This window comes from Temnothorax longispinosus, chromosome 12 (genome assembly GCF_030848805.1).
Source record: "Temnothorax longispinosus isolate EJ_2023e chromosome 12, Tlon_JGU_v1, whole genome shotgun sequence".
NCBI classification, from domain to species: domain Eukaryota; kingdom Metazoa; phylum Arthropoda; class Insecta; order Hymenoptera; family Formicidae; genus Temnothorax; species Temnothorax longispinosus.
In genome coordinates, this window is record NC_092369.1 from 12,259,067 (window position 1) to 12,278,403 (window position 19,337).

Here is a 19,337-nt window from a genome sequence, read left to right on the forward strand (position 1 = left end):
AACGACAGATTTACGAGGGCGGCATTTCGACACGGCGCGCGCTCTCCGGTCCTTTCTTGTTTATCACGAGGCGACATAACCGAGCCTTATTTTGCGATCCACACATTAATCTTCTCTCCCTTCCCTCGTCTCTCACTTTCGACCGCTTCTGCCGTCGCCGGACCGACGGACTTAAAACTCGCGCAAATTGAATCGAACCGCATCAATCACCCACCTGTTCCCATCGCGGTCAATTTGTCGATTCTTTCGAAATCGGCGCGGCGGTGTTCTTTCATACGCAGGGCTCGGCTGAAGATTTAGACAGGAAATAAAAAATAATAAATTGCAATTTCGAAAGCAGACTGTGGCAAAGAAGTACGTATTAGATAACATATAAATTCACATATGGTGTATGTTTTTATATATTTATTACGCACACATTTACTGTTTCCCTATTATTTTCAAATTTTCCACTTACTTAATGTAATTCTAGTTAAATTATATAAGTATCTATAATGAAGTGTATTAAGGAATCGTTGACTTTTATGAGCTGCTTAATTTATCATCAAGATCAGCTTTAGCCATACTTGGGGATCGGCAAATAACATTTTCGGGTCTTCGGTCCGACGAAGTAAATCGATTAGTCAGTGTCCGAGCTCGATCGCTCGATGTCTTTTATGCTTCCGACGGTGAAACTCGGTCGATCTCGTCTCTGGACAGTGGACGTTAATCCCTGATGGAAAGCCCGAACGAAAGCCACGCCAGACGCAGTTTGCACCTTCGCACGTGAATGCAAAGCGGCGAAGGCAGAAAGCTTGACGCACGCTCGAGCGTGTGCATCACTGGGGCGATTGCGACATCTTCGACTTTCTTGCTCTTGTCGGCGAGATCGGCGTTAATTATCCCGTTTGCCAATTAGTCTTTAATTATTGACAGGACAATTCGGCTTTCATATCTTTTTGCCGATCGAGCTTGGGTTACTTTTGCGAGCGATTGCGCCGCGCGAGACGTCCCGTATTAGCATTCGGGATGTAATAAAAGTTTCTTGCCACGGAGAATAATGCAACGACGATCGAGAACTTTAATTATTATTTTAATGCAGTAAAGTGTACGACCTCGAATTGACGTAACCCTCATTTTTTCTGTCGTATTCAACATGTATGAGTACACAGGGATTTTCAACAAAAAAGAAATAATGTTTATATTATTCCTTATACATCAGAGTGCTTAAAAAAATGTTAACATTTTTATGGAAGTAACTTAGGGCTATATGAAAATGCCTCAGGAAACCACCTAAAAAACATTCGAAGAACGTGTTGACAATGATGAACAAGTGGAGACTGAAGACGAAATACATTTGTTACTATGATATTTTGTGTTATCAGTTTTATTTCTTTTAAAAAGTTACTTCAATGTAAATGTTAACATTTTTTTAAGCATTCTGTACGTTAGAAATGATATTTATATGTAATATATAATTTTTTTATTTGAAAGAGAAGCTTTCCGATAAAATATACGAAACTCAATTATTATAAAATGAAATAAATTAAAACATATTGCGAATTTAATCGCGATGGATATTTATACAGACGAAAAACTTGGAATACAATCCCTGTGTAACTTAACAATTCTACACGCGCGACATACGTCACTTAGCGCATGATCAAAGGCCACGCACCATCCGACCTCGCGAAAACTGCGTTTTCGTGACTGTACCACGTTGTCCCCCAATGACACACTTGACAATAGCTCCGCTGGCATTGATTTTCCGGAATCGGTGGCGGTGACCGTGCAGGCCCCGCGTCTCCTCGTTCATCCCTACGGTCTTTGGCCCCTTCCAGCGGGGCACCAACGATAGGGGAAGGTCCGTGTGGGACCCCCTCCTTCGGCACGGCGGCTTTACTCGCGTTCTCGCGTTCCGCGCATAAGCGCTTACTCTCGGCAGCGGTTGAGAGTAAACGAACGAGTCGGCGTTTAGCAACGTGAGAGACGCGCACGCCGTTGTGTTGTAGGCAGCCCTCGCCTCGCAATGTATTGTTGAGTCGCGTCGCTTCCTCTCGCGCTTTTCCCCCGGTGACACGTGTGCGAGAAACGTGGCGCGTCCTCGTGATTTCGGCCGTGAGATCGCGATCATCTCGAGACGCCGAGAGGACGCGCGATGGTGATGTCTATCTTCTCCCGTGAAATGTGAAAACGAAAAACGCGATTGTCGTAACGAGGAGTGCGCGATATTCTTCCTCGTGTTACGTGCAATCGAAAATTGCATTCTCATTCGTAGTTGTGCACCGCTTCGTGTTCTCCCGTCAACATTGTGACTGTATAAACGCCGCTCGACTGTTGCTCGACCATTTCGCGAAGCGAGGCCGCCGTGTTTACTTCGCGCGAAACTTCTCTAACGATAAGTGCATGCGTGGTGCGTTATCGCTTCGTGTTGCGTCGCGTCGTGTTGTGTCGTGTCGACGCTATCGATGAGACCTATCATCACGTGACGGTGCGACGTTTTAACCATCATTACGATCGGTTCGTCGTCTTCATCGAAGGAGTTCGCGCAGTGCACGGCCGAGCTCTGTGAAACAAACGGCGAGCGTTCGGCCTCGTAGCTGCAGCTGCATAGGACTCGCTTGCGCGAGTCCGATTGTTTCGCGCCTGCGGCTGCGGTGAGAGACAGTCAGACAGTGCTGAAGGAAAAGCACCGGGGATGCGAGCGAGAGCCATGTTATTCCGAAAAGAATCACGCGGTATCGGCGGTATCATTCTCATATCCAGTTTCACAGCGAGCATCGAAATATCTTCGTTGTTTCGCGGCACGATCGATGTCCGAAATCGCGTAAACAAGTTCCGATCCTCAAGAAGGATCGTTGAATCTCGGAAATAAAGTCTCGACTCGAAATCTCGTCTTACACCGCTGAGAATTGAAGTCGAATGTCTAGAAACACGATTTTTTTTACCTCACACCTCGAAATTTTCAATAATACCGTCGTCGAACTTTTGTCCCGCTCGAATAGGCTCGCGGCACCGTGTCGGCGTTTCTATTTGTGTCACGTTTCGGGCCCGCTTTGAGAAAGATAAGGAGTTTACCGTACGTGTGTTGTGTGTTGTGTCGGGGGGAATCAACAAAAGTGCGTTCGTCGGCGAGTGCGAAACTGCCGAGTGCCGAGGCTGCTAGTCGGAATTATTAATGCACTTTCCCGGCCGTGCGATGAACTAGATTCGCTCGGGCATTTGCTGCACGGGGTATTGTTAATGCAAAAACGCTTATTCACGTTTATTACGCAGGCGTGGAGAAGAAGCCTTAATTATGTAACTGAATGAGCGTCGCGTCTCTCGGTCTCGCTTCTCTTTCGGGGAAACATTACTTCGTTCTCGATTCCTCGCACGCGTGAAGGGAACGACGCGTTTTGAAATCAAAATCGAACGCCCTCATCGGCATTTTTCATTAATTATTCCATTTACTTCGAGCGTAAAAGCGAGATCGCGTTTACTCACTCGGGCAATCTTTCAGCGCTGTTTTAATTTCTGCGTTACAACGACATTGCGCAAAGCGAGGAACGAGATTCTGCATTCTCCTTCGACGTATTGCCCGCCCGTTTATTTCTGAAAGGAAGGAAAAAAACCTTAATGTATAATCGTTGTTAAATATGCGGAACCAGTTTGGAACTGCGCGATTTCGGCGCCGCGAAATTCGACGGAACTGCACAAAGTGCCGAAACGTCTCTACATTATTTCGGCTAAATCGCCTTATAACGAGGCGTAAAACGAAACTCCAGGCGGACCGGCGCGCAAAACCGGCCTCGTCACGATTTATTCGGGATCGGGATAAATAAAGCGGGGATCTTAATCAAGATCTTCGATCGGTCACGCCGTAATTAGCGACGGAACCGCGCTTGTCGATCTTTCGCCGGCGTAGTTCTAACGGCGGTGTCTACTTGGGTTTTTGCGTGATTTAATACACGTCTCGGTGTCCCTTTTTATGCGCGATATCCGCGCTAGTCTACCACTAAGCAATGCTAATCCATGTCGGCGATAAATGCCCGCGCACGTGTGCGGTAATCGGCTTGCGCGTAATAGAGGCCGATCGCGTGACGCAACCGATTCCGGGAAGCACGATGATTTTTTCTTCTCTTTTTTTTTTTTTTTAAACCACGACCGTCTCCGACGAATAATTTAAGGAACATTTAAGGAATTTGAGGAACAAACTGATGTAAGCCAAACACACATTTCTTCTCTTCCGTTCCGAAAAAATGTCTGTTCTCAAGATAGGTAAATCGAGTGGAGACCGGTAAATTCAGCCAGGCTGAAAGTTGCCCGTAATCTAACATAGATCTCTTTGCGTGGCGTGATTCTTGTTTAAGCGTTTGTTATTCGAAAACGTAGTTTGTTTCTCCACGTAAAATTGGAGCGCGTTTCACTCGCAAGTGGGCTTGATGCGTTATCGCGTCGTTTCAGTTTGACTCGTTTCACTCTGCAGCTTTCGTTCCCTCGATAACAGTTCTTTCATGTAGGTACGTCAGAATCGATAATTTCGGGCTTGTTTCCTTCCGTTTTCCAAGCGTAAGATACTACGCGTCTATACATTTCCCGTCATGTTTACTCCAGAGTCTCGAGACCAGATTGTCGAAACGTACAAACATCTGCAGCTTCAAAACTTCCCGACACGGCAGCCAGCAAGTAAACTCGACGGAATATCTGAACGGCGCGGGCGCGCGGAGATCTGAATGAACGATGGAACTCGAGAGGAAAAGGCTCGCGAGACGATGCTATCTGTAACGTGAGAAAATGGGTTTCCCCATTAACCGATCTCGTTACGTGTAACGCCGCGCGCGTGTGAATGCACGTGCATTGTTAGTATTGTTACCGGAGAACACCGGAGCCGGTATCGAAGATATTAATAAATGGGTCGCGATCGCGCGTCGGCCGACAGCTGAGGAATCGGTTGCCTATCGCATTCTCGATTCCGGCCGGTGTTATTATTAGCGACGTGTGTAATAACAGTTCGCTTTGTTATTGGACTATCGGTCGTTGTCGGTAATGCCAGGTATGCGAATTCGTAGTTATCGGAGAACATTGAACTGGTTCCGTGGAGAAATCAACCGGGCATCCATCCTTCGCACGGCGAGTTTTGATTAGCGATATCTCTTAACAACGTGTCGGTGACTTTTAAATTGGTATAGGCACTTTGTTAACCGTTCAAATTTTTAGGATTATAACATCATCTGTTTATTAAGAAATGTAACCGTCACGAACGTAACAAATTTTAGGTGTGGGGTAATATGGAGATTAAAGCTCATTAGCGGTTTAGACACGAACGAAACTCGAGTAATACGGCAAACTCTTGAGAGCCTGCCTTGCAGGAGAAGAAGGAATCTTTACCACCGTGAACGCAACTGGATATTACGAAGCCTTTTAATGCGAGAGCGCGTGCATGCGTACAACCGCAAAGAATGCTCGAGAGGTAGATAATATGATGCCTGCGAGAAAGGCAAGAGCAAACATTAGGAACTGTTACGCCGCGCCGGCAATTTTGAAATCCGACAGGGAGAGATATATAAAGAGTGATCCAACTGCCGCTTACAGTTGCCGTTTGCCACAAATTACCAGTTTGCGTCACAATAATTCCAATAATTTTTTCCTGGATGGTTTATTAAGCGATGTCGTTTGATATTGTCGACGAGTTTCGTGATCTTTATCGATTGGATGCTCTCCTAAAAAAATTGCAAGATTGCAGAATAAATTGCAATATTTTGGAGAAAGCGGGAAGGAATAAATAAATTCGCATTCTATATGTAATCGATAAACAGCAATTTCGCAAACACTTAAATATTTAAAATCTACCTAGTTAAATTTAATGACGCTAATTATGATTATTAAAATAATGTTATTAGAAATTTAACGGCCATGAAGCCGTTCAGGTCAGTCTTTTATTACGAATAGGTCTGTAAAACAAAATCCAGCATCGATTAATCCCCCTCTCGTTAAATCCGCGCATCCGACACGCGCGATTAGACGATCTAATGAGTGGCTCGCGTGGAGCGGCAAATTAATGAGGTACGCTCGCGGGGAATCCAATTAAGATGTAGAAATTAATTCGCCGCGAGGTGGCTCGCGCGGGAAAAGAAAAACGACTGAAGATTACTTTCACTGCGCGCACGTCGCTCGCACGTACCGCGAGTTTCCCCACAATATTTCGAGACTTTTACACTTTCTTGAGTTCGAGCGACATTCATTAGAATTCCTCGACGAATCGAAAGAGATAAATTTAAGCGCTAGCTATATCGATACATGACAGTTTAGATAACTCAGCTAATTGCGCATGATAAACGGGCTCTTTATCGCATCCTCGGAAAAATATCGTCGTAACATCTAAGATTTCCCTTTTACGATTGATTATTTGTCTTTCATTGTACTGGTTAAAGGTTAAAGAAAGATATTTATGAAGTCTCCTCTAAAAGACGCGTAATTAGACAGAAATAAATTTATTTTAAATTAAGTCACAAATTTTTAAATGCGTTTTAAATATTTAATTTTTTTTTTCTTCAAATTAATAATTTGGTTACGACGATATTATTTTGATATTTCAGCATCTAGAAAAAAAGAAAAAAAAATAAATTATAGTGCGACCGAGGACAGAGGCGAAAAAAAATTTACTCGCAACTGGTTTATTAAGATGACGATGACGCTGGCGAAATGTCAACGTTATAATTCTCCCGCGACATGTGGAGGAATTTATCCTTGCCATGCTGACTAAAGTATCGTGCACATCGATCGCGATGAACGACGCCGACGTGTTGATACCGTGCGGGCACCGTTGCCTGCATCGGGGATTAAAGAAATATCCCAGTATCGATAAGAAATTGTGGGACGCGAGCAGCAAGTGGATACTGCAATGGGATAATATAGTGAAGCATCCGGGTGCAAGGGCGAGAGGATGTCACTGCGACATCCACAAGCCGCCTTGGCTGTATCCAGATTTAGGTACATGAATTGATTCTGCTGCGCGAAGGGACGATCTTGTGACGTAGAGTTGTAATATATTAATTCACGATATACACAGATGTTTTTTATAGCAGTGATAATTTTTATTTATTGAGAGAAAACCTACATTGTCATTTTATTACAAAATCAGACGATATCGATTGAATCTGAATCGTAGGGCATAGTAAAATGTTATTTTCTCTAGATTATTATTTTGCTTTTAAATATTTAACATGTTTTTTTTCAAGTTTGCGCAATTTCTAAATTTTTTAATTTATTTTTGGAACTGTGTAGCGAGAAAGGGTGCGTGAATCACGATTGTGACGATTTTCTTTCTCTTTTGTTTCAGTTGGCAAAGATAGCGACGAAACCGATAGAGCGGTAAGTGTGGAATCCGAAAGACAGCTTCGTTGCATGTTTATAAATAGAAATAACATCTTGAGAGGAAAAAATAATGTCTATTGCAGATCAAATCGGCTCCCGTTAAGAGGCTGAACTTGCCTCCGAAAAGAGGTCAATTTGGGCCCGCTAAAACACCATCCTCTGCCTTAGGTATATCCAAATATTATCGAATGTATTTTACATGTCACCTTCTCACCATGTCACTTAATTACTATTGCGACTTACATCGTCAATCTGATATTCTGAATTTATTTTTTTATTTATTTTAAGCATGATATATATGGCAAGAGTAGAACAACAGTGAAGCAAGTTTCTCTAAAATCGTTTTTTGTTAGTAGCTGTTGATGTGAAAATGACAAGTAGCAATATATGTAAATATATGTAAATACGTGGAACGAGTTATTTTTATAATTTATAAAAAGTAGACGTATTCGTGTCATATTTGGCTTGAATGTCAATGTTAAACATCGATATCACTTGTATGAAACGATAATACATAGTAGCACTGCTAATTTGTGTCGTATAAATCAGAGCTTTTTATGTGAGCAATTGTCTCGTGTATTTTTACCTGAGATGTGTCTCTATGTTCCATCCGAAATGTATATGAATGTCATATATGACTCAGCATTGACTCGACGTCACAGAAGCACCGGTCTCTCGTCAAACGAGGCGCACATGGGATGCCGTAATCCTTATACTTACGCTTAGTTTTAACCGCAACTGCGGCTTTACTTCTGCATTTTGTTAACAATACATTGTCAGAGAAACTCGCCAGCAAAAGGTCAATGTTATGTTGACGTTTCGATGACGAGGATACGCTAACTGTTCGCTTGCATGAAACAGCTCCTCCTGGTATTTCATCCAACACGGTCCCAAGGGCAACAACCATCAAAAGAGCTCTGTCAGTAAGATCGACAACAGGTATATCTAAATTCTATATACTATTGGCAATTACTATTCTAGAAAAGATTTTGAAAAAAATCCAGAGATATTTCCGATCGAGAGAAAATAACTGCATAGATAATCGCGCTGTTGATATAATTTAGAACCCTAGATGCCAATAATTTCTGCAACACAGAGTGTTGTCAATAAATTATATCAATTTCTCCCTAATTAGGATAATGAATGCCCTGCGCGTTATTGCTTCTTGATCAGTCATACGCTTTTCATCTCTATAACTTTACACGTAATTACACAGTGCTTATTTATTATCACGTGCAATCATCATTTTTTGTTAATCTGTAATGCATTTCGCGATCGCTTGAGCACTGTTCACAGCAATTTGTGTAACTTTTAGAATTAGTATCATATTCACTGATAGTTTCTGAAAGTGTAAAGCATGAAGAGTATAGTTTTTATAAACAATTGTTATTCTTTAGCGCACATGTACATATCCGCATTGAAGTGAATATAAAGAAAACTATCATTAACTGTCCAGCGCAAGCCGGAGCCGTCGACGAAGAATGCTTTATTACTTCGTTCGAGGACGTGCCTACCGTCAATTTGTTCTCGGCGAAGGATCTTGAAGAACAGATGAAGGTCATCAGAGATACTGTGGGTGACGATAAAAAGGACTGGAAACAGAGGATGGATAGCGTATGTATTGCGAGAAAACGAGATTTTCTTCTCGTGGCCTGACAATTTTTTATACATTGTTTTTCTATTTTTTTTATTTTTTTCCCCTAGATGAGAAAGTTAAGAGCCATTATACTCGCTGGTGGCACTAACTATGAAAACTTCCACGAGTGCCTAAAGAACGCACAGCGACCATTCGAGCAGGCATGCACCGACCTTAGATCCCAAGTAGTGCGAGAGGCGTGTATAACTCTCGCTTTTCTGAGTCAGAGCCTGAAGAACAAATTCGCCAATTTTGGCGAGGCGGTTTTGCTCACATTAATGAACCTCATACAGAACAGTGCCAAGGTAAGTCTCACGGAATGCTAGATCTCTGCTACGTTTAGATCCTATTATTGTCCAAATCGCTATATTCAGTCTAATTACGTATCTTTACTACGAACACTTATACCTCGTAGAATTTTACGACGTTCGCGTGTCCATTACTTTTTACGTAATCCATAGAAGATAAGAATTTAATTACACTTGCCATTTTCACGGTAACTAGGTCGTGGCGTCAGCCGGTGCGGTGGCAGTTCGCTTTATCCTTCAAAATACCTACTGCAGTCGATATGTGCCTATTATTATATCATGCGTGAACAGCAAGAGCAAAGATATTCGCAGGGCGTCCTGGGAATATCTGGCTTTAATCCTGCAGACCTGGCCTACGCAGATATTGCAGAAGCACATAACAATATTGCCGGACGCGATCAAAAAGGGTATTGCGGATTCCGACGCGGAAGCGCGAGTCTTTGCCAGGAAGTAAGTAGTCCTTTGTGGACGGATAAGTTCCAACGATGCCTGCCTTCGTTTACGACGAGATCAATTTAATAACGTTGATAATTTTATCGCTTTTTATAGCTCATACTGGGCACTTAGAAATCACTTTCCAGAGCAGGCTGAAATACTACTTAATACCTTGGATGCGTCGTACAAACGCTCCTTGATGTCTCTCAGCAATAGCGGCAGTAGTAACAGCTTAAATGTCGTAGCTAATGCGAGATCGTCGAGCGTTAGTCCACGTACAGCCAGACCTGTGATGAGCGCGGCAGGTAAGGACTTCCGCTTGTTTATTACCTCGCTATAAAACGCTCCATTAAAACGGATTACGTTGCGATTGAATATATTAATGTTACTCGTGCTGCGATCCTAATATAAAGGACTTGTCACTCTGTTTTCATGCTGCTTTGCGACTTCTTCTCTTCTTTACATTAAACATATGAAGGTAGTACGGAAAATTTGCATCAGACCACGGGTCAACCGCACGGTCCGCTCAGACGTACTCCGTCCTTGCCTCGGTCTTATCGTCAATCTGGTATCCCGATACTACAAAGACCAACAGACAGTCACTGTAATTGTTATATCGTCATTTTCTTCAGAAATAGATCGCACTTTGTACATGTCGTTACGTCACATTGCAAAGAAAGATGCACAAACGGAACTGTTATCGTTGATTTTCTGTTTTTTAATCTTGCACAGAAGTTGTAAAGTAGAAGTTGATGTAAACGTAAAGCTGATACTCCGCAGAATTAATTTTTCTTGTACTTCTGCAGATCGAGGTACGCCAGGAGTTAGGTCCACCAGCGCGATTGATTTGCAAGCTGCTCAGAGAGCGAAAGCGAGATTGATGTACGCGAATATGAGCAGACAGAAAGCAGCAGCAGCACTTCGTAAGTAATATCTTATTAAATTCACCATGAAATCAAAAGATAAAATTGAGCACTGGAATAACTCTTTATCGATGCATATGTAATGAATACTGTATTTTATATTGAATCAGCTCGTCCTAGTAAATCTCCGGATCCCAATGCGGTTGCTAGCCCAGAAAGAATAGCAAGGACGAGGACAAGAGTGTCGGGAGTTTCACAATCCCAACGTACGTTTTGTAATTTTCTGTGAAAGAAAAAAAGAGAGACGTGCAACGGTGAATCTTTAACGAATTTTTTTTTTTTACAACAGCTAGTAGTAGATCGGGTTCCCCGTCGTCCAGATTAAGTTACGCCACGTATAATCGCGAAGGCGAATCACTGATAGGCAGACCAAGGCGATTATCCGGACACGCCATTAGCAGCACAAGTAATAGTCGCGAGCCCAGTCCACAGAGATTCGGAATAGACAGGAGTTTCGCGAGCAAACTGAGGTAAGTACAATAATTTCGTTTATCGCAAATACTGTGAATTCATGTAATTATAATACGAATTATTTAAATTGATAGAGGGAGGAATCTACACATGTCGCCGACAGACAGCACTAGGCCGCCAGTTATGGCGCAGAAAATGCTGCAGAAGTCGCGCGAAGCGGAGTCCGCTTTAGCGGACGCTCTAACTTTCGATAGTATCGATAACTACACCAGAATACCGGGCAACAAAGGGGATCACAGTGACGACAGCGAAAACAGCAGCATATGCTCGGAAAGAAGCATGGACGGTTTTAGACGAGCTAGTGATGTAAGTGCAAGTTTTTATTAGCAAATTAAAAAAATAAGAAAGTAACGCACTCTCGTTGGCTTCAGTATTTGATTTTTGTTACTTCGATCAAAAAATGGACATATATCACATTATAGAATCGAAGTTACATATGTTTATTGTTAAATTAATTTTTTCTTGTAAGCTAGCACACACGCGTTTACGAAGAAGAAATTGACGAACATTTTCACACATTATCTCATATGTCATACTACATTAATATTGCAAATTTACACACGTTTTGATAAGATAATAGATCCACCGCTTTTTATAATTGATTGGTTAACGCTTATACACAATAGATTTTATTTTAATTTTTACTTTTACACTTTTACAACTTAATTTTATTTCAATTTTAACAGCATGCAAAAATTAATATGCAGATTTTACAAATGAATATTTCTGTTTTACAATTTAATAGGAAATTTTTGTCAAGATATAAAATAAATTTATTTTACTATTTTATTATTTACGTGAATCAGGTTTTCCTTAAGATGAAAACGAGAATACTTCTATAATGCATAAAGCTTTTAGCACTGTATGATAATGTAGCTAATGCATGTCTGGTTTTTACTTTTGGTTTTGTTGCGGCGTATTTGTTTGGTTTGGACTAACGCGACACGCCGTTCTGTTCTCCACATCTCTCCATCGCCCATCTACCCATTAGTCGTTCTCATGGAGTGGCTCTCAACCGAGACTATATCGTGATCTATGGGATCAGTCTATCCCGAAGGTTTGTTAAATTCCTTTCTTTTCATTTCTGCACATTCAAGTAAAACTGACTTAATAGTTATTTTTAAATCAATTAATGCAGCAATCGATATGTTGATATTATAAAAGGAAAGGACTTATTTTGTGAACATTTTTCTTTTTATGTTACTTATTTTTTACATTAATTTTTTAGAATACAATTATGTATTAACGTTGAAATTTTTAAAGAAATAAGCAACAATTTTTTCTCATTTTACAGGACATCAAAGAGATTATTGAAAACTGTGCTCACAAACATTGGGGAGACAGAAAGGAAGGCTTAGTGGGTTTACAACATTATTTGAGCAGCGGAAATACTTTGACACCAACAGATTTGCGTAGAGTGACGGATATTTTTACAAAAATGTTCATGGATTCTCATACCAAGGTGTTCAGTTTGTTTTTGGACACGTTGAATGAACTAATTATTACTCACAACGAAGGTCTTGGCGACTGGCTATACGTTTTGTGCGCGAGGCTTCTTAATAAATTGGGTACCGACCTATTGGGATCTATACAAACAAAAATTCACAAAACGCTTGACGTTGTGAGGTGAGGATTTATATGAGTTTTATGCGCGTAATACCGTATCGTCTGTATCATCGAGTTTATTGCGACTATTGAATTTTCTACATATATGTATATGCAATGATTTGTCCAGAGACTGTTTTCCGGGCCAACAGCTTCTACCGGCTGTGATGAGGTATCTGACAGATCCAACACAAACACCAAATTCTCGCGTGAAAGTAGCAGCATTGACTTTTATCACGCAGATCGCTGAAACGGCAGAACCGTCCGCGCTGGGCAGTTCTGCAGCGACAGCACTTGCACGGCTGCTCGACTGGTCGAATGACGGTAAAAGCCACGACGTGAGGAGGCACGCGCAGAACGCTGTGATATCACTTTACAATCTCAATCCGCCTCAAGTTACTATGATACTTTCCGAGTTACCAAAATACTATCAAGTGCGTGGAATAAACTTAGCATTGGTTTACTCATCAGCGTTTCTTCCCTTATTCTCGTGCTGAATCATTGTTTTTCTTCCTTTAGGAAACAGCCTGGCCTCTGGTGCAGAACCATCTGAGGAAATCGTCCGCTTCTAGTAATCCGGCATCACCCGGTACACCACCGCCCAGAGCGCAGAACTCGCCCGCTCGAACAAAAGCGAAAAACGACGTTAAAGCAGACGCGAAGACTGAAATCGATGGAGGGGACGAGAATTTGGAAGAAGTATACAAGTACGTGGACAACGTTTTGACATGTTAAATTTGCAATACTAAGTCTAGACGCTTTATAATTTCGAAACATCTTAATCTTTTAAAGTTCTCCTTCTAGATCTCTGCGGCGCACGACTGCCGAAATCCAAAATTACGGTTTTGAACGTTTGGAAAGAGCCACTACCAGCAAAGACAGCGGTATCAGCAATATGGCGGATGTAGAAGAGAGAATGGAAGGTCTTACGTTATCCAATTCTGTAAGCTTAATAAGATAAATAGCATGACAAAACAAAAACGAACCACAAAGATCTAAGGTCATTCTAATTATTGTTTTCAGGGTCGATCTTCGTCCGTTTCCTCACCGACGCAACGAGGACGATCTGTTAGTAACATAACGGTGAACGGATCCGACACAATTGCCGGTGACTTGATTCTACCTCAAGAGAATAATGGTTACAAAACGCACGGTATGTGCTTAATTTTTTTTAATTGTTATGTGCAGAAAGATCTGCACATAATAAAACCGAAATATCTAATGTTATTTCGTATTCAGGATCATCACCAGATTCGACAAACAGACCAGACATCGTACCAGAAATCGTAGACAATATGGTTAAAACTCTGCAATCAAAAGAGGCGCAAACTGCGGAGAAAGTGTCATCGTTGCAAGAATTTCAATTATATGTTCGCGAAGGCGATTCCTCATATATTAAACGAAATTTCAAGTATGTCACGATGGAACTCTGGCGTATCTTACATGGCGATCTAATCTTGATAATTTAACAATTTTCTAATATTTCAGAAAAGTGCTCAAAGTTTTGTTAGACAGCTTATCCAATGATGGCAAAGTGGTACAAGTAGAAGTGCTGCAAACGTTAATCGATATGCTTAAATGCTCCGATCTGATAGAAAGCTTTTCCTCTTACAATGAGTTATTAGTACTGAAAGTTATCTACGCCTACAAATCGGACGATCAAAAGGTCGATTCTTCCAGCGGTAGCGGCGGTAGATCTCCAGTGAGTATTGATTCCGTTTAATTTTTAATTAACAACAATTAGCAGAGTTATATATTTATGGCGCCGTTCATAATAGGTCCATTGGAACGCGGAGAAGTGCGCGGCGACGATGGCGATGGTTTTGAAGCCGGAACAAATTATCCATTTGGTCTCCACTATAATCGCTACGGAATCGTATCCATTGAATATGGGCGCGATAAAAATGTTGCACAAGGTGGTGGAGCATTGGGGTCGCGAAGCTATCGAACCTCACCTTGCCAAGGTTATGCCTGGCCTTATTAAGGTGAGTAAACTTCTGCAAAACTTGTACTTCGCGTTATATAAATATTTTGTACTATATACTGATTGTATTGCATTTTTCTTTGTAGGCTTACGACGACGCCGAGAGTGCGGTTCGCAAGAGCGCGGTCTTCTGCATGGTGGCGATCCACGTTGCTGTTGGCGAGGAGGTTCTGAAGCCGCATCTGAGCTGCCTGTATTCCAGTAAGCTTAAACTGCTGAACATCTACATACAGCGCGCACAGCAACAGGCGAATAGTCAACCCGCGAGTCCACGTAGCAACAGCAAGAATTAACTAACATCCAATACCACGACTCTCAGGGTCGCGATACTTAAGAGATTCGCCGGTTTCAGCGCGCGGCATGAGCGAATGCTTGTTAGCTTTCTCAGTAAGTCCGATCCGTCATGATGGTCGACGTAACGACGGTTTTAACAATATGACTCGGAAGTTTTGATACGATAGAGACTGATGTGTGTATATGTGTGTATGTATGTGTGTGTGTGCGTCACTTCGCGACGGCGTGCGAGTCGCTGTCTGAGACGGTGATGTGTGCGGAATCAGCGTAACGATAATCGTCTGATGTTACGTTTATCGAATTTGTTTATAGAAGATTAAGGGCGTCTTATACATGTTGGTTAATTCTTATTAAGAAAGTAAAGCTTGTGCAAAAAGAATTCGTAACACACGATTCACCGATTTCTTTCGTCTTTTATGAGTATGAAACAGCTGAATTGTACGATTTATTGTATAAGTACATTTAAGTGAGCGTGTCACGCAATAACTTCGGTTAGCAGATACGTCCTCAAAAAATATCGTTCCATAATACGCTCACTCGAGGTTTACTCTGTGGAAAATATTTATAATATTACATTTTCGTTTGCGAAGTGAACGGCTTCTCGATTCGTTTAAATTTGCTAATCGCTTTTTTATTTTTCTTACCACGATACTGTACATACGATGATGATCTATGCGAGCTATGTCGTGTTTTATGGTGCGGAGCTACAGTATTCGGGAAGTACAGTATTTCTGTTGATACAGACATGGCCAAGCTTTTATTTCCATTTTCGCGAGCTACGGGATTGATACATGTTTTTCCTCCCGGTTTTTCAAACCTTCCATCGTCATGAGAAAATTTAGCGAGACAAATGGTAAACTGAGGGGAACACGATGCAACATTACTGTCTGTGGACAATGAGTTCAATATTTCTCATAGTGCACGGTCGAACACTAATCATGCGGATTAATCAGCAAACGTTAAATATATATGCTTGTTTACATTTAGTACCGAATCTACGTCTAGCGTTGACGCGTAATCGCACGTCCGGCGATACGTCGTGACGCACCTCACAGCAACGATACGTGATAAAGGAAAAGTGGAAAGTGTATAATTTATTCGTTTGAAATCTACGTGCTAGTCAGATTCCCAAGGACGCACAATGACGTAAAAGACACAAACAGAATAGTCGAGTCTTTTTGACGAACCATGCATAGACACAGAAATAATACATACATACAAAAAAGCATATGTGTGTGAGAGAGAGAGAAAGAGAAAAGCGCGATTTTAATGTGAGAGAATGAGAGATTTGCGTGGCTGAGAGATTAGCGCGTGTTTAAGAAGCAAGCATAAATAAAGTAGCAGTGGTTAGTAAATTGATCTGCTCGAGATTAAAGTTAACACTTAACTATTCATCACGTTGCCAATAATTGAACACTAAATCAAACGCTAACTTAACGAGTTTAGTAACACTTTGTGCCATTGTCGTTTCTGTTTACTGTATAAGAAAAAAAATTATATGTTATATATTCTACAATGTAGATCACCCCTTTTGTCCTTTCTTACTATATATATTTAATCGAGATACGATATAAGGATAATAAATCTAATTTTATTATGAAATTGTCAAGGCGGATCATTAAAATATTACTAAATATCAGAAAAAAAATTTTTTTTTTTTAAACGGGCGTGAAAATAAATATACCGGACTTAAACAGGTAGAGAAACGTGGAGTCACAATAAAATGCAAATGTCTGATAATACCTCGATAATTCAGCGTGACGACGCGGTGGTAATTTACGTCTACGAATACAATACGGCCAAATAGTGCCAAAGAAAATGCAAAATACCTGAAACGAATAGAATGAAGAGTAAATTTGAAAGGGAAAACACGAGACAGACTGTATTTCTTTTACTTGGTGCCTTCGGCGTCGACGCGACGGGATTTGATTGAATAGTCTTTCAGCATTCACCTATAAGAACAGTTTCGCGGGTAGCACAGTCGAGATTATAGAGGAGAAAGATACGCACGAGGTCTTCGACTGTTGCCGACGTCGTATAAAATGAACCCTACTTCGCGATAAAGAAAAAAAAAGAAAATGAAAAAGATCTTATCGATTATTCTCGTAGCATAGAGAAATTCTAGACTCGATATTTTTCCCATTCTGCGCTCCGAATAGAATCTCGAAAGTACATTTCACGAATAGATATTTATTCCACACGCGTGTATTACTCTGCGCTTGTGCGACACTTTGTTTAAAATGCTGAATTGTCAAATTATTGTCGAGAAATAATGGTTTAATAATGGTTTTTCGATAGCTCTCGTAAGAAGAGACGAGACGCATTTAAGTGATCGATATACTGCGCGGCGTTCCGATTGAGGGATTTAATAATTCTGCGCCTTTAAATCCGCTGAAGATCCAAATGCGCCGTTGAGTAACGGGCCCTCTGCAAAATTAAGTGTATGAAATTAAAGGGTTCACCGCAAGAATCGAGCAAATCGTTGATTCGCAAGATCCATCTTAAATATACATATCTACACACACACACACACACACACACACACACACACACATATATATATATATATATATATATATATATATATGTGCATGCGACGTGTATATACTTGATATGCATCCTGCGAATGTTGCCTTCTTGCGCTGGACTCCGAGTTTTTGATGTCGAAAGACTTCACCCGGCGATCCATTTGACTTCACGCCGATTTTAGGGCATGGCCTGTGTGACGTGTACCGGTTGTGTGTATATATATACATATGCGATATATAATGCGTAGAACGTGTAATTATATTATACGTAAAATATAATAATTGATATACGGATTAGGTAGCTCGTCGTCACTGCCAGCAGCGTTGGTCGTGCTGAGGATAACGAGGCTCTCTCACAGCCAGACTCTGCGTGGTGATCGTGTTTATCGATTCGCTTGTTCTGTTAAGTTTTACGAGCGTTATTATTATTATTATTATTATTAATATTATACCGATACTCGACTTGCGTTGTAACTGTAACTCGATGCGTGTGTGATATACATGAGGATTTGGGCGGTGAGCGTCACGAACGATCCTCGGCGAGCAGCCCCTCCTTCCTTTTCTTCTCACGCGAACGCGAGCCGGATCGTTCGGTCGCCCACGGAGAGCCGTAGAATGTAAGCCTCTTGCGTTATCATTTTAATGTTTGTTAACATCCGCTGTTAACTGTCCCGCTCGCGCATAATAAATTTCGTCGTTAAGCGTTTCTGTCGTGTCGCCCCCCGCCCCCTGTTCCACGTGCACGCTACCGCGTCTCTTCTTTTTTTTTCTTTTGCATCCGACAAATCGTGGTTTCGTTCGTCCGCTTCGATCGACGCGTTGATTATCCTCCGCGATTTAACTATCGAAAAAACAATCCCATGTGCGTGCGCGATGGTCGACCAACGGCGCGACTCGCGCGATTCGCTATGCGACGCTTGTTTCTGAAATTCGAGAAGTCATTATAATATGATACCTTAGACCTGAAATTCTTCGACGGCGTGGCGGAGAAAGCTCAATTTGAAGAGCTTGATTCCCTGAGCAAGTACGTGGAAGTAGTGATTATTTATGAAATAAAGAGCGTATATTGTGCTAATTATTTTTCGTTGCCATGAAAATTTTAAACGGTCGATTAAGTTTATATTTGACATATTTAAAAAAAAAAAGAGTGCGATGATCATAGCGGATTCTCGAGATCAACGTTGTTCTCCATCGTCGTATCGCTTCTCGCGCTCATTTCCCTCCCGTAGAAAATAATACGTGTGATATCGAGGAACGTAAGCCACCCCCGAAGCAAACGAGCGCGAACGAACCGCGCTCAGTCCGCGGATCCGGCTCGACGCAGAGACGAGATGCCCGAGAGAAGGAATAAAATAATGAATAAAACGCGAAGAGGAGAAGCTCGAAATTTTTTCACGCCGATAAATCTGAATAATAAGCCACCGTCGCGACGATATTACACTGTATAATTGTTATTGTAATTGCCAACTTGACATAATAAAGCATTGCTACGAGACGCCGGCCATTACTGCTCCCCGCATTTTCGTTCGCGAGTTGTCGTCTTTCCTTCTTTCTTAAGTATGAAGATCGCATTAAATATGTAGCTGAGTTTGGCAATTGCAATAGCAATTTCTGTCATTGTTCGCTCGCTCGTTTCACTCGAGACCCACCAGGATGTTGCAAAAGTCTCCTGAGAAAATAAACGTTTAGTCCCAACCCGGTCTTTTTAATCAATCCCGCATTTTTTTTTTATCGAAACTTATTATGAAGAATTAACGCAAGTGCGATATTTATTAAGCGATTTCATCCTTTGTGAGGTCGTAATCAAATTAGGCCAAG

The 19,337-nt window shown here is 41.5% G+C and overlaps 1 protein-coding gene across 8 annotated transcripts in view; it reads left to right on the plus strand.

The window, feature by feature from the left end:
* Positions 1–16,507, plus strand: part of Chb (chromosome bows) — a 33,611-nt gene extending 17,104 nt beyond the window's left edge. The window contains exons 1-24 of one of the 8 annotated variants that reach the window (XM_071794762.1): positions 1,934–2,636; positions 6,558–6,951; positions 7,301–7,332; positions 7,419–7,503; positions 8,197–8,274; positions 8,792–8,949; positions 9,040–9,276; positions 9,476–9,729; positions 9,829–10,019; positions 10,193–10,318; positions 10,521–10,637; positions 10,748–10,843; positions 10,927–11,107; positions 11,183–11,414; positions 12,100–12,165; positions 12,403–12,734; positions 12,844–13,147; positions 13,233–13,420; positions 13,506–13,656; positions 13,737–13,866; positions 13,953–14,124; positions 14,202–14,415; positions 14,492–14,698; positions 14,784–16,507. In XM_071794762.1, coding sequence (XP_071650863.1) covers positions 6,714–6,951; positions 7,301–7,332; positions 7,419–7,503; positions 8,197–8,274; positions 8,792–8,949; positions 9,040–9,276; positions 9,476–9,729; positions 9,829–10,019; positions 10,193–10,318; positions 10,521–10,637; positions 10,748–10,843; positions 10,927–11,107; positions 11,183–11,414; positions 12,100–12,165; positions 12,403–12,734; positions 12,844–13,147; positions 13,233–13,420; positions 13,506–13,656; positions 13,737–13,866; positions 13,953–14,124; positions 14,202–14,415; positions 14,492–14,698; positions 14,784–14,990 — 3,996 coding nt within the window. In that variant the 5' untranslated portion in view covers positions 1,934–2,636; positions 6,558–6,713 and the 3' untranslated portion in view covers positions 14,991–16,507. Of the gene's footprint in view, positions 1–1,933; positions 2,637–6,557; positions 6,952–7,300; positions 7,333–7,418; positions 7,504–8,196; positions 8,275–8,791; positions 8,950–9,039; positions 9,277–9,475; positions 9,730–9,828; positions 10,020–10,192; positions 10,319–10,520; positions 10,638–10,747; positions 10,844–10,926; positions 11,108–11,182; positions 11,415–12,099; positions 12,166–12,402; positions 12,735–12,843; positions 13,148–13,232; positions 13,421–13,505; positions 13,657–13,736; positions 13,867–13,952; positions 14,125–14,201; positions 14,416–14,491; positions 14,699–14,783 lie in introns of those variants that run through there. The other 7 variants (XM_071794763.1, XM_071794764.1, XM_071794757.1 and 4 more) reach the window with 7 other exon arrangements.
* Positions 16,508–19,337: the final 2,830 nt, after the last annotated feature.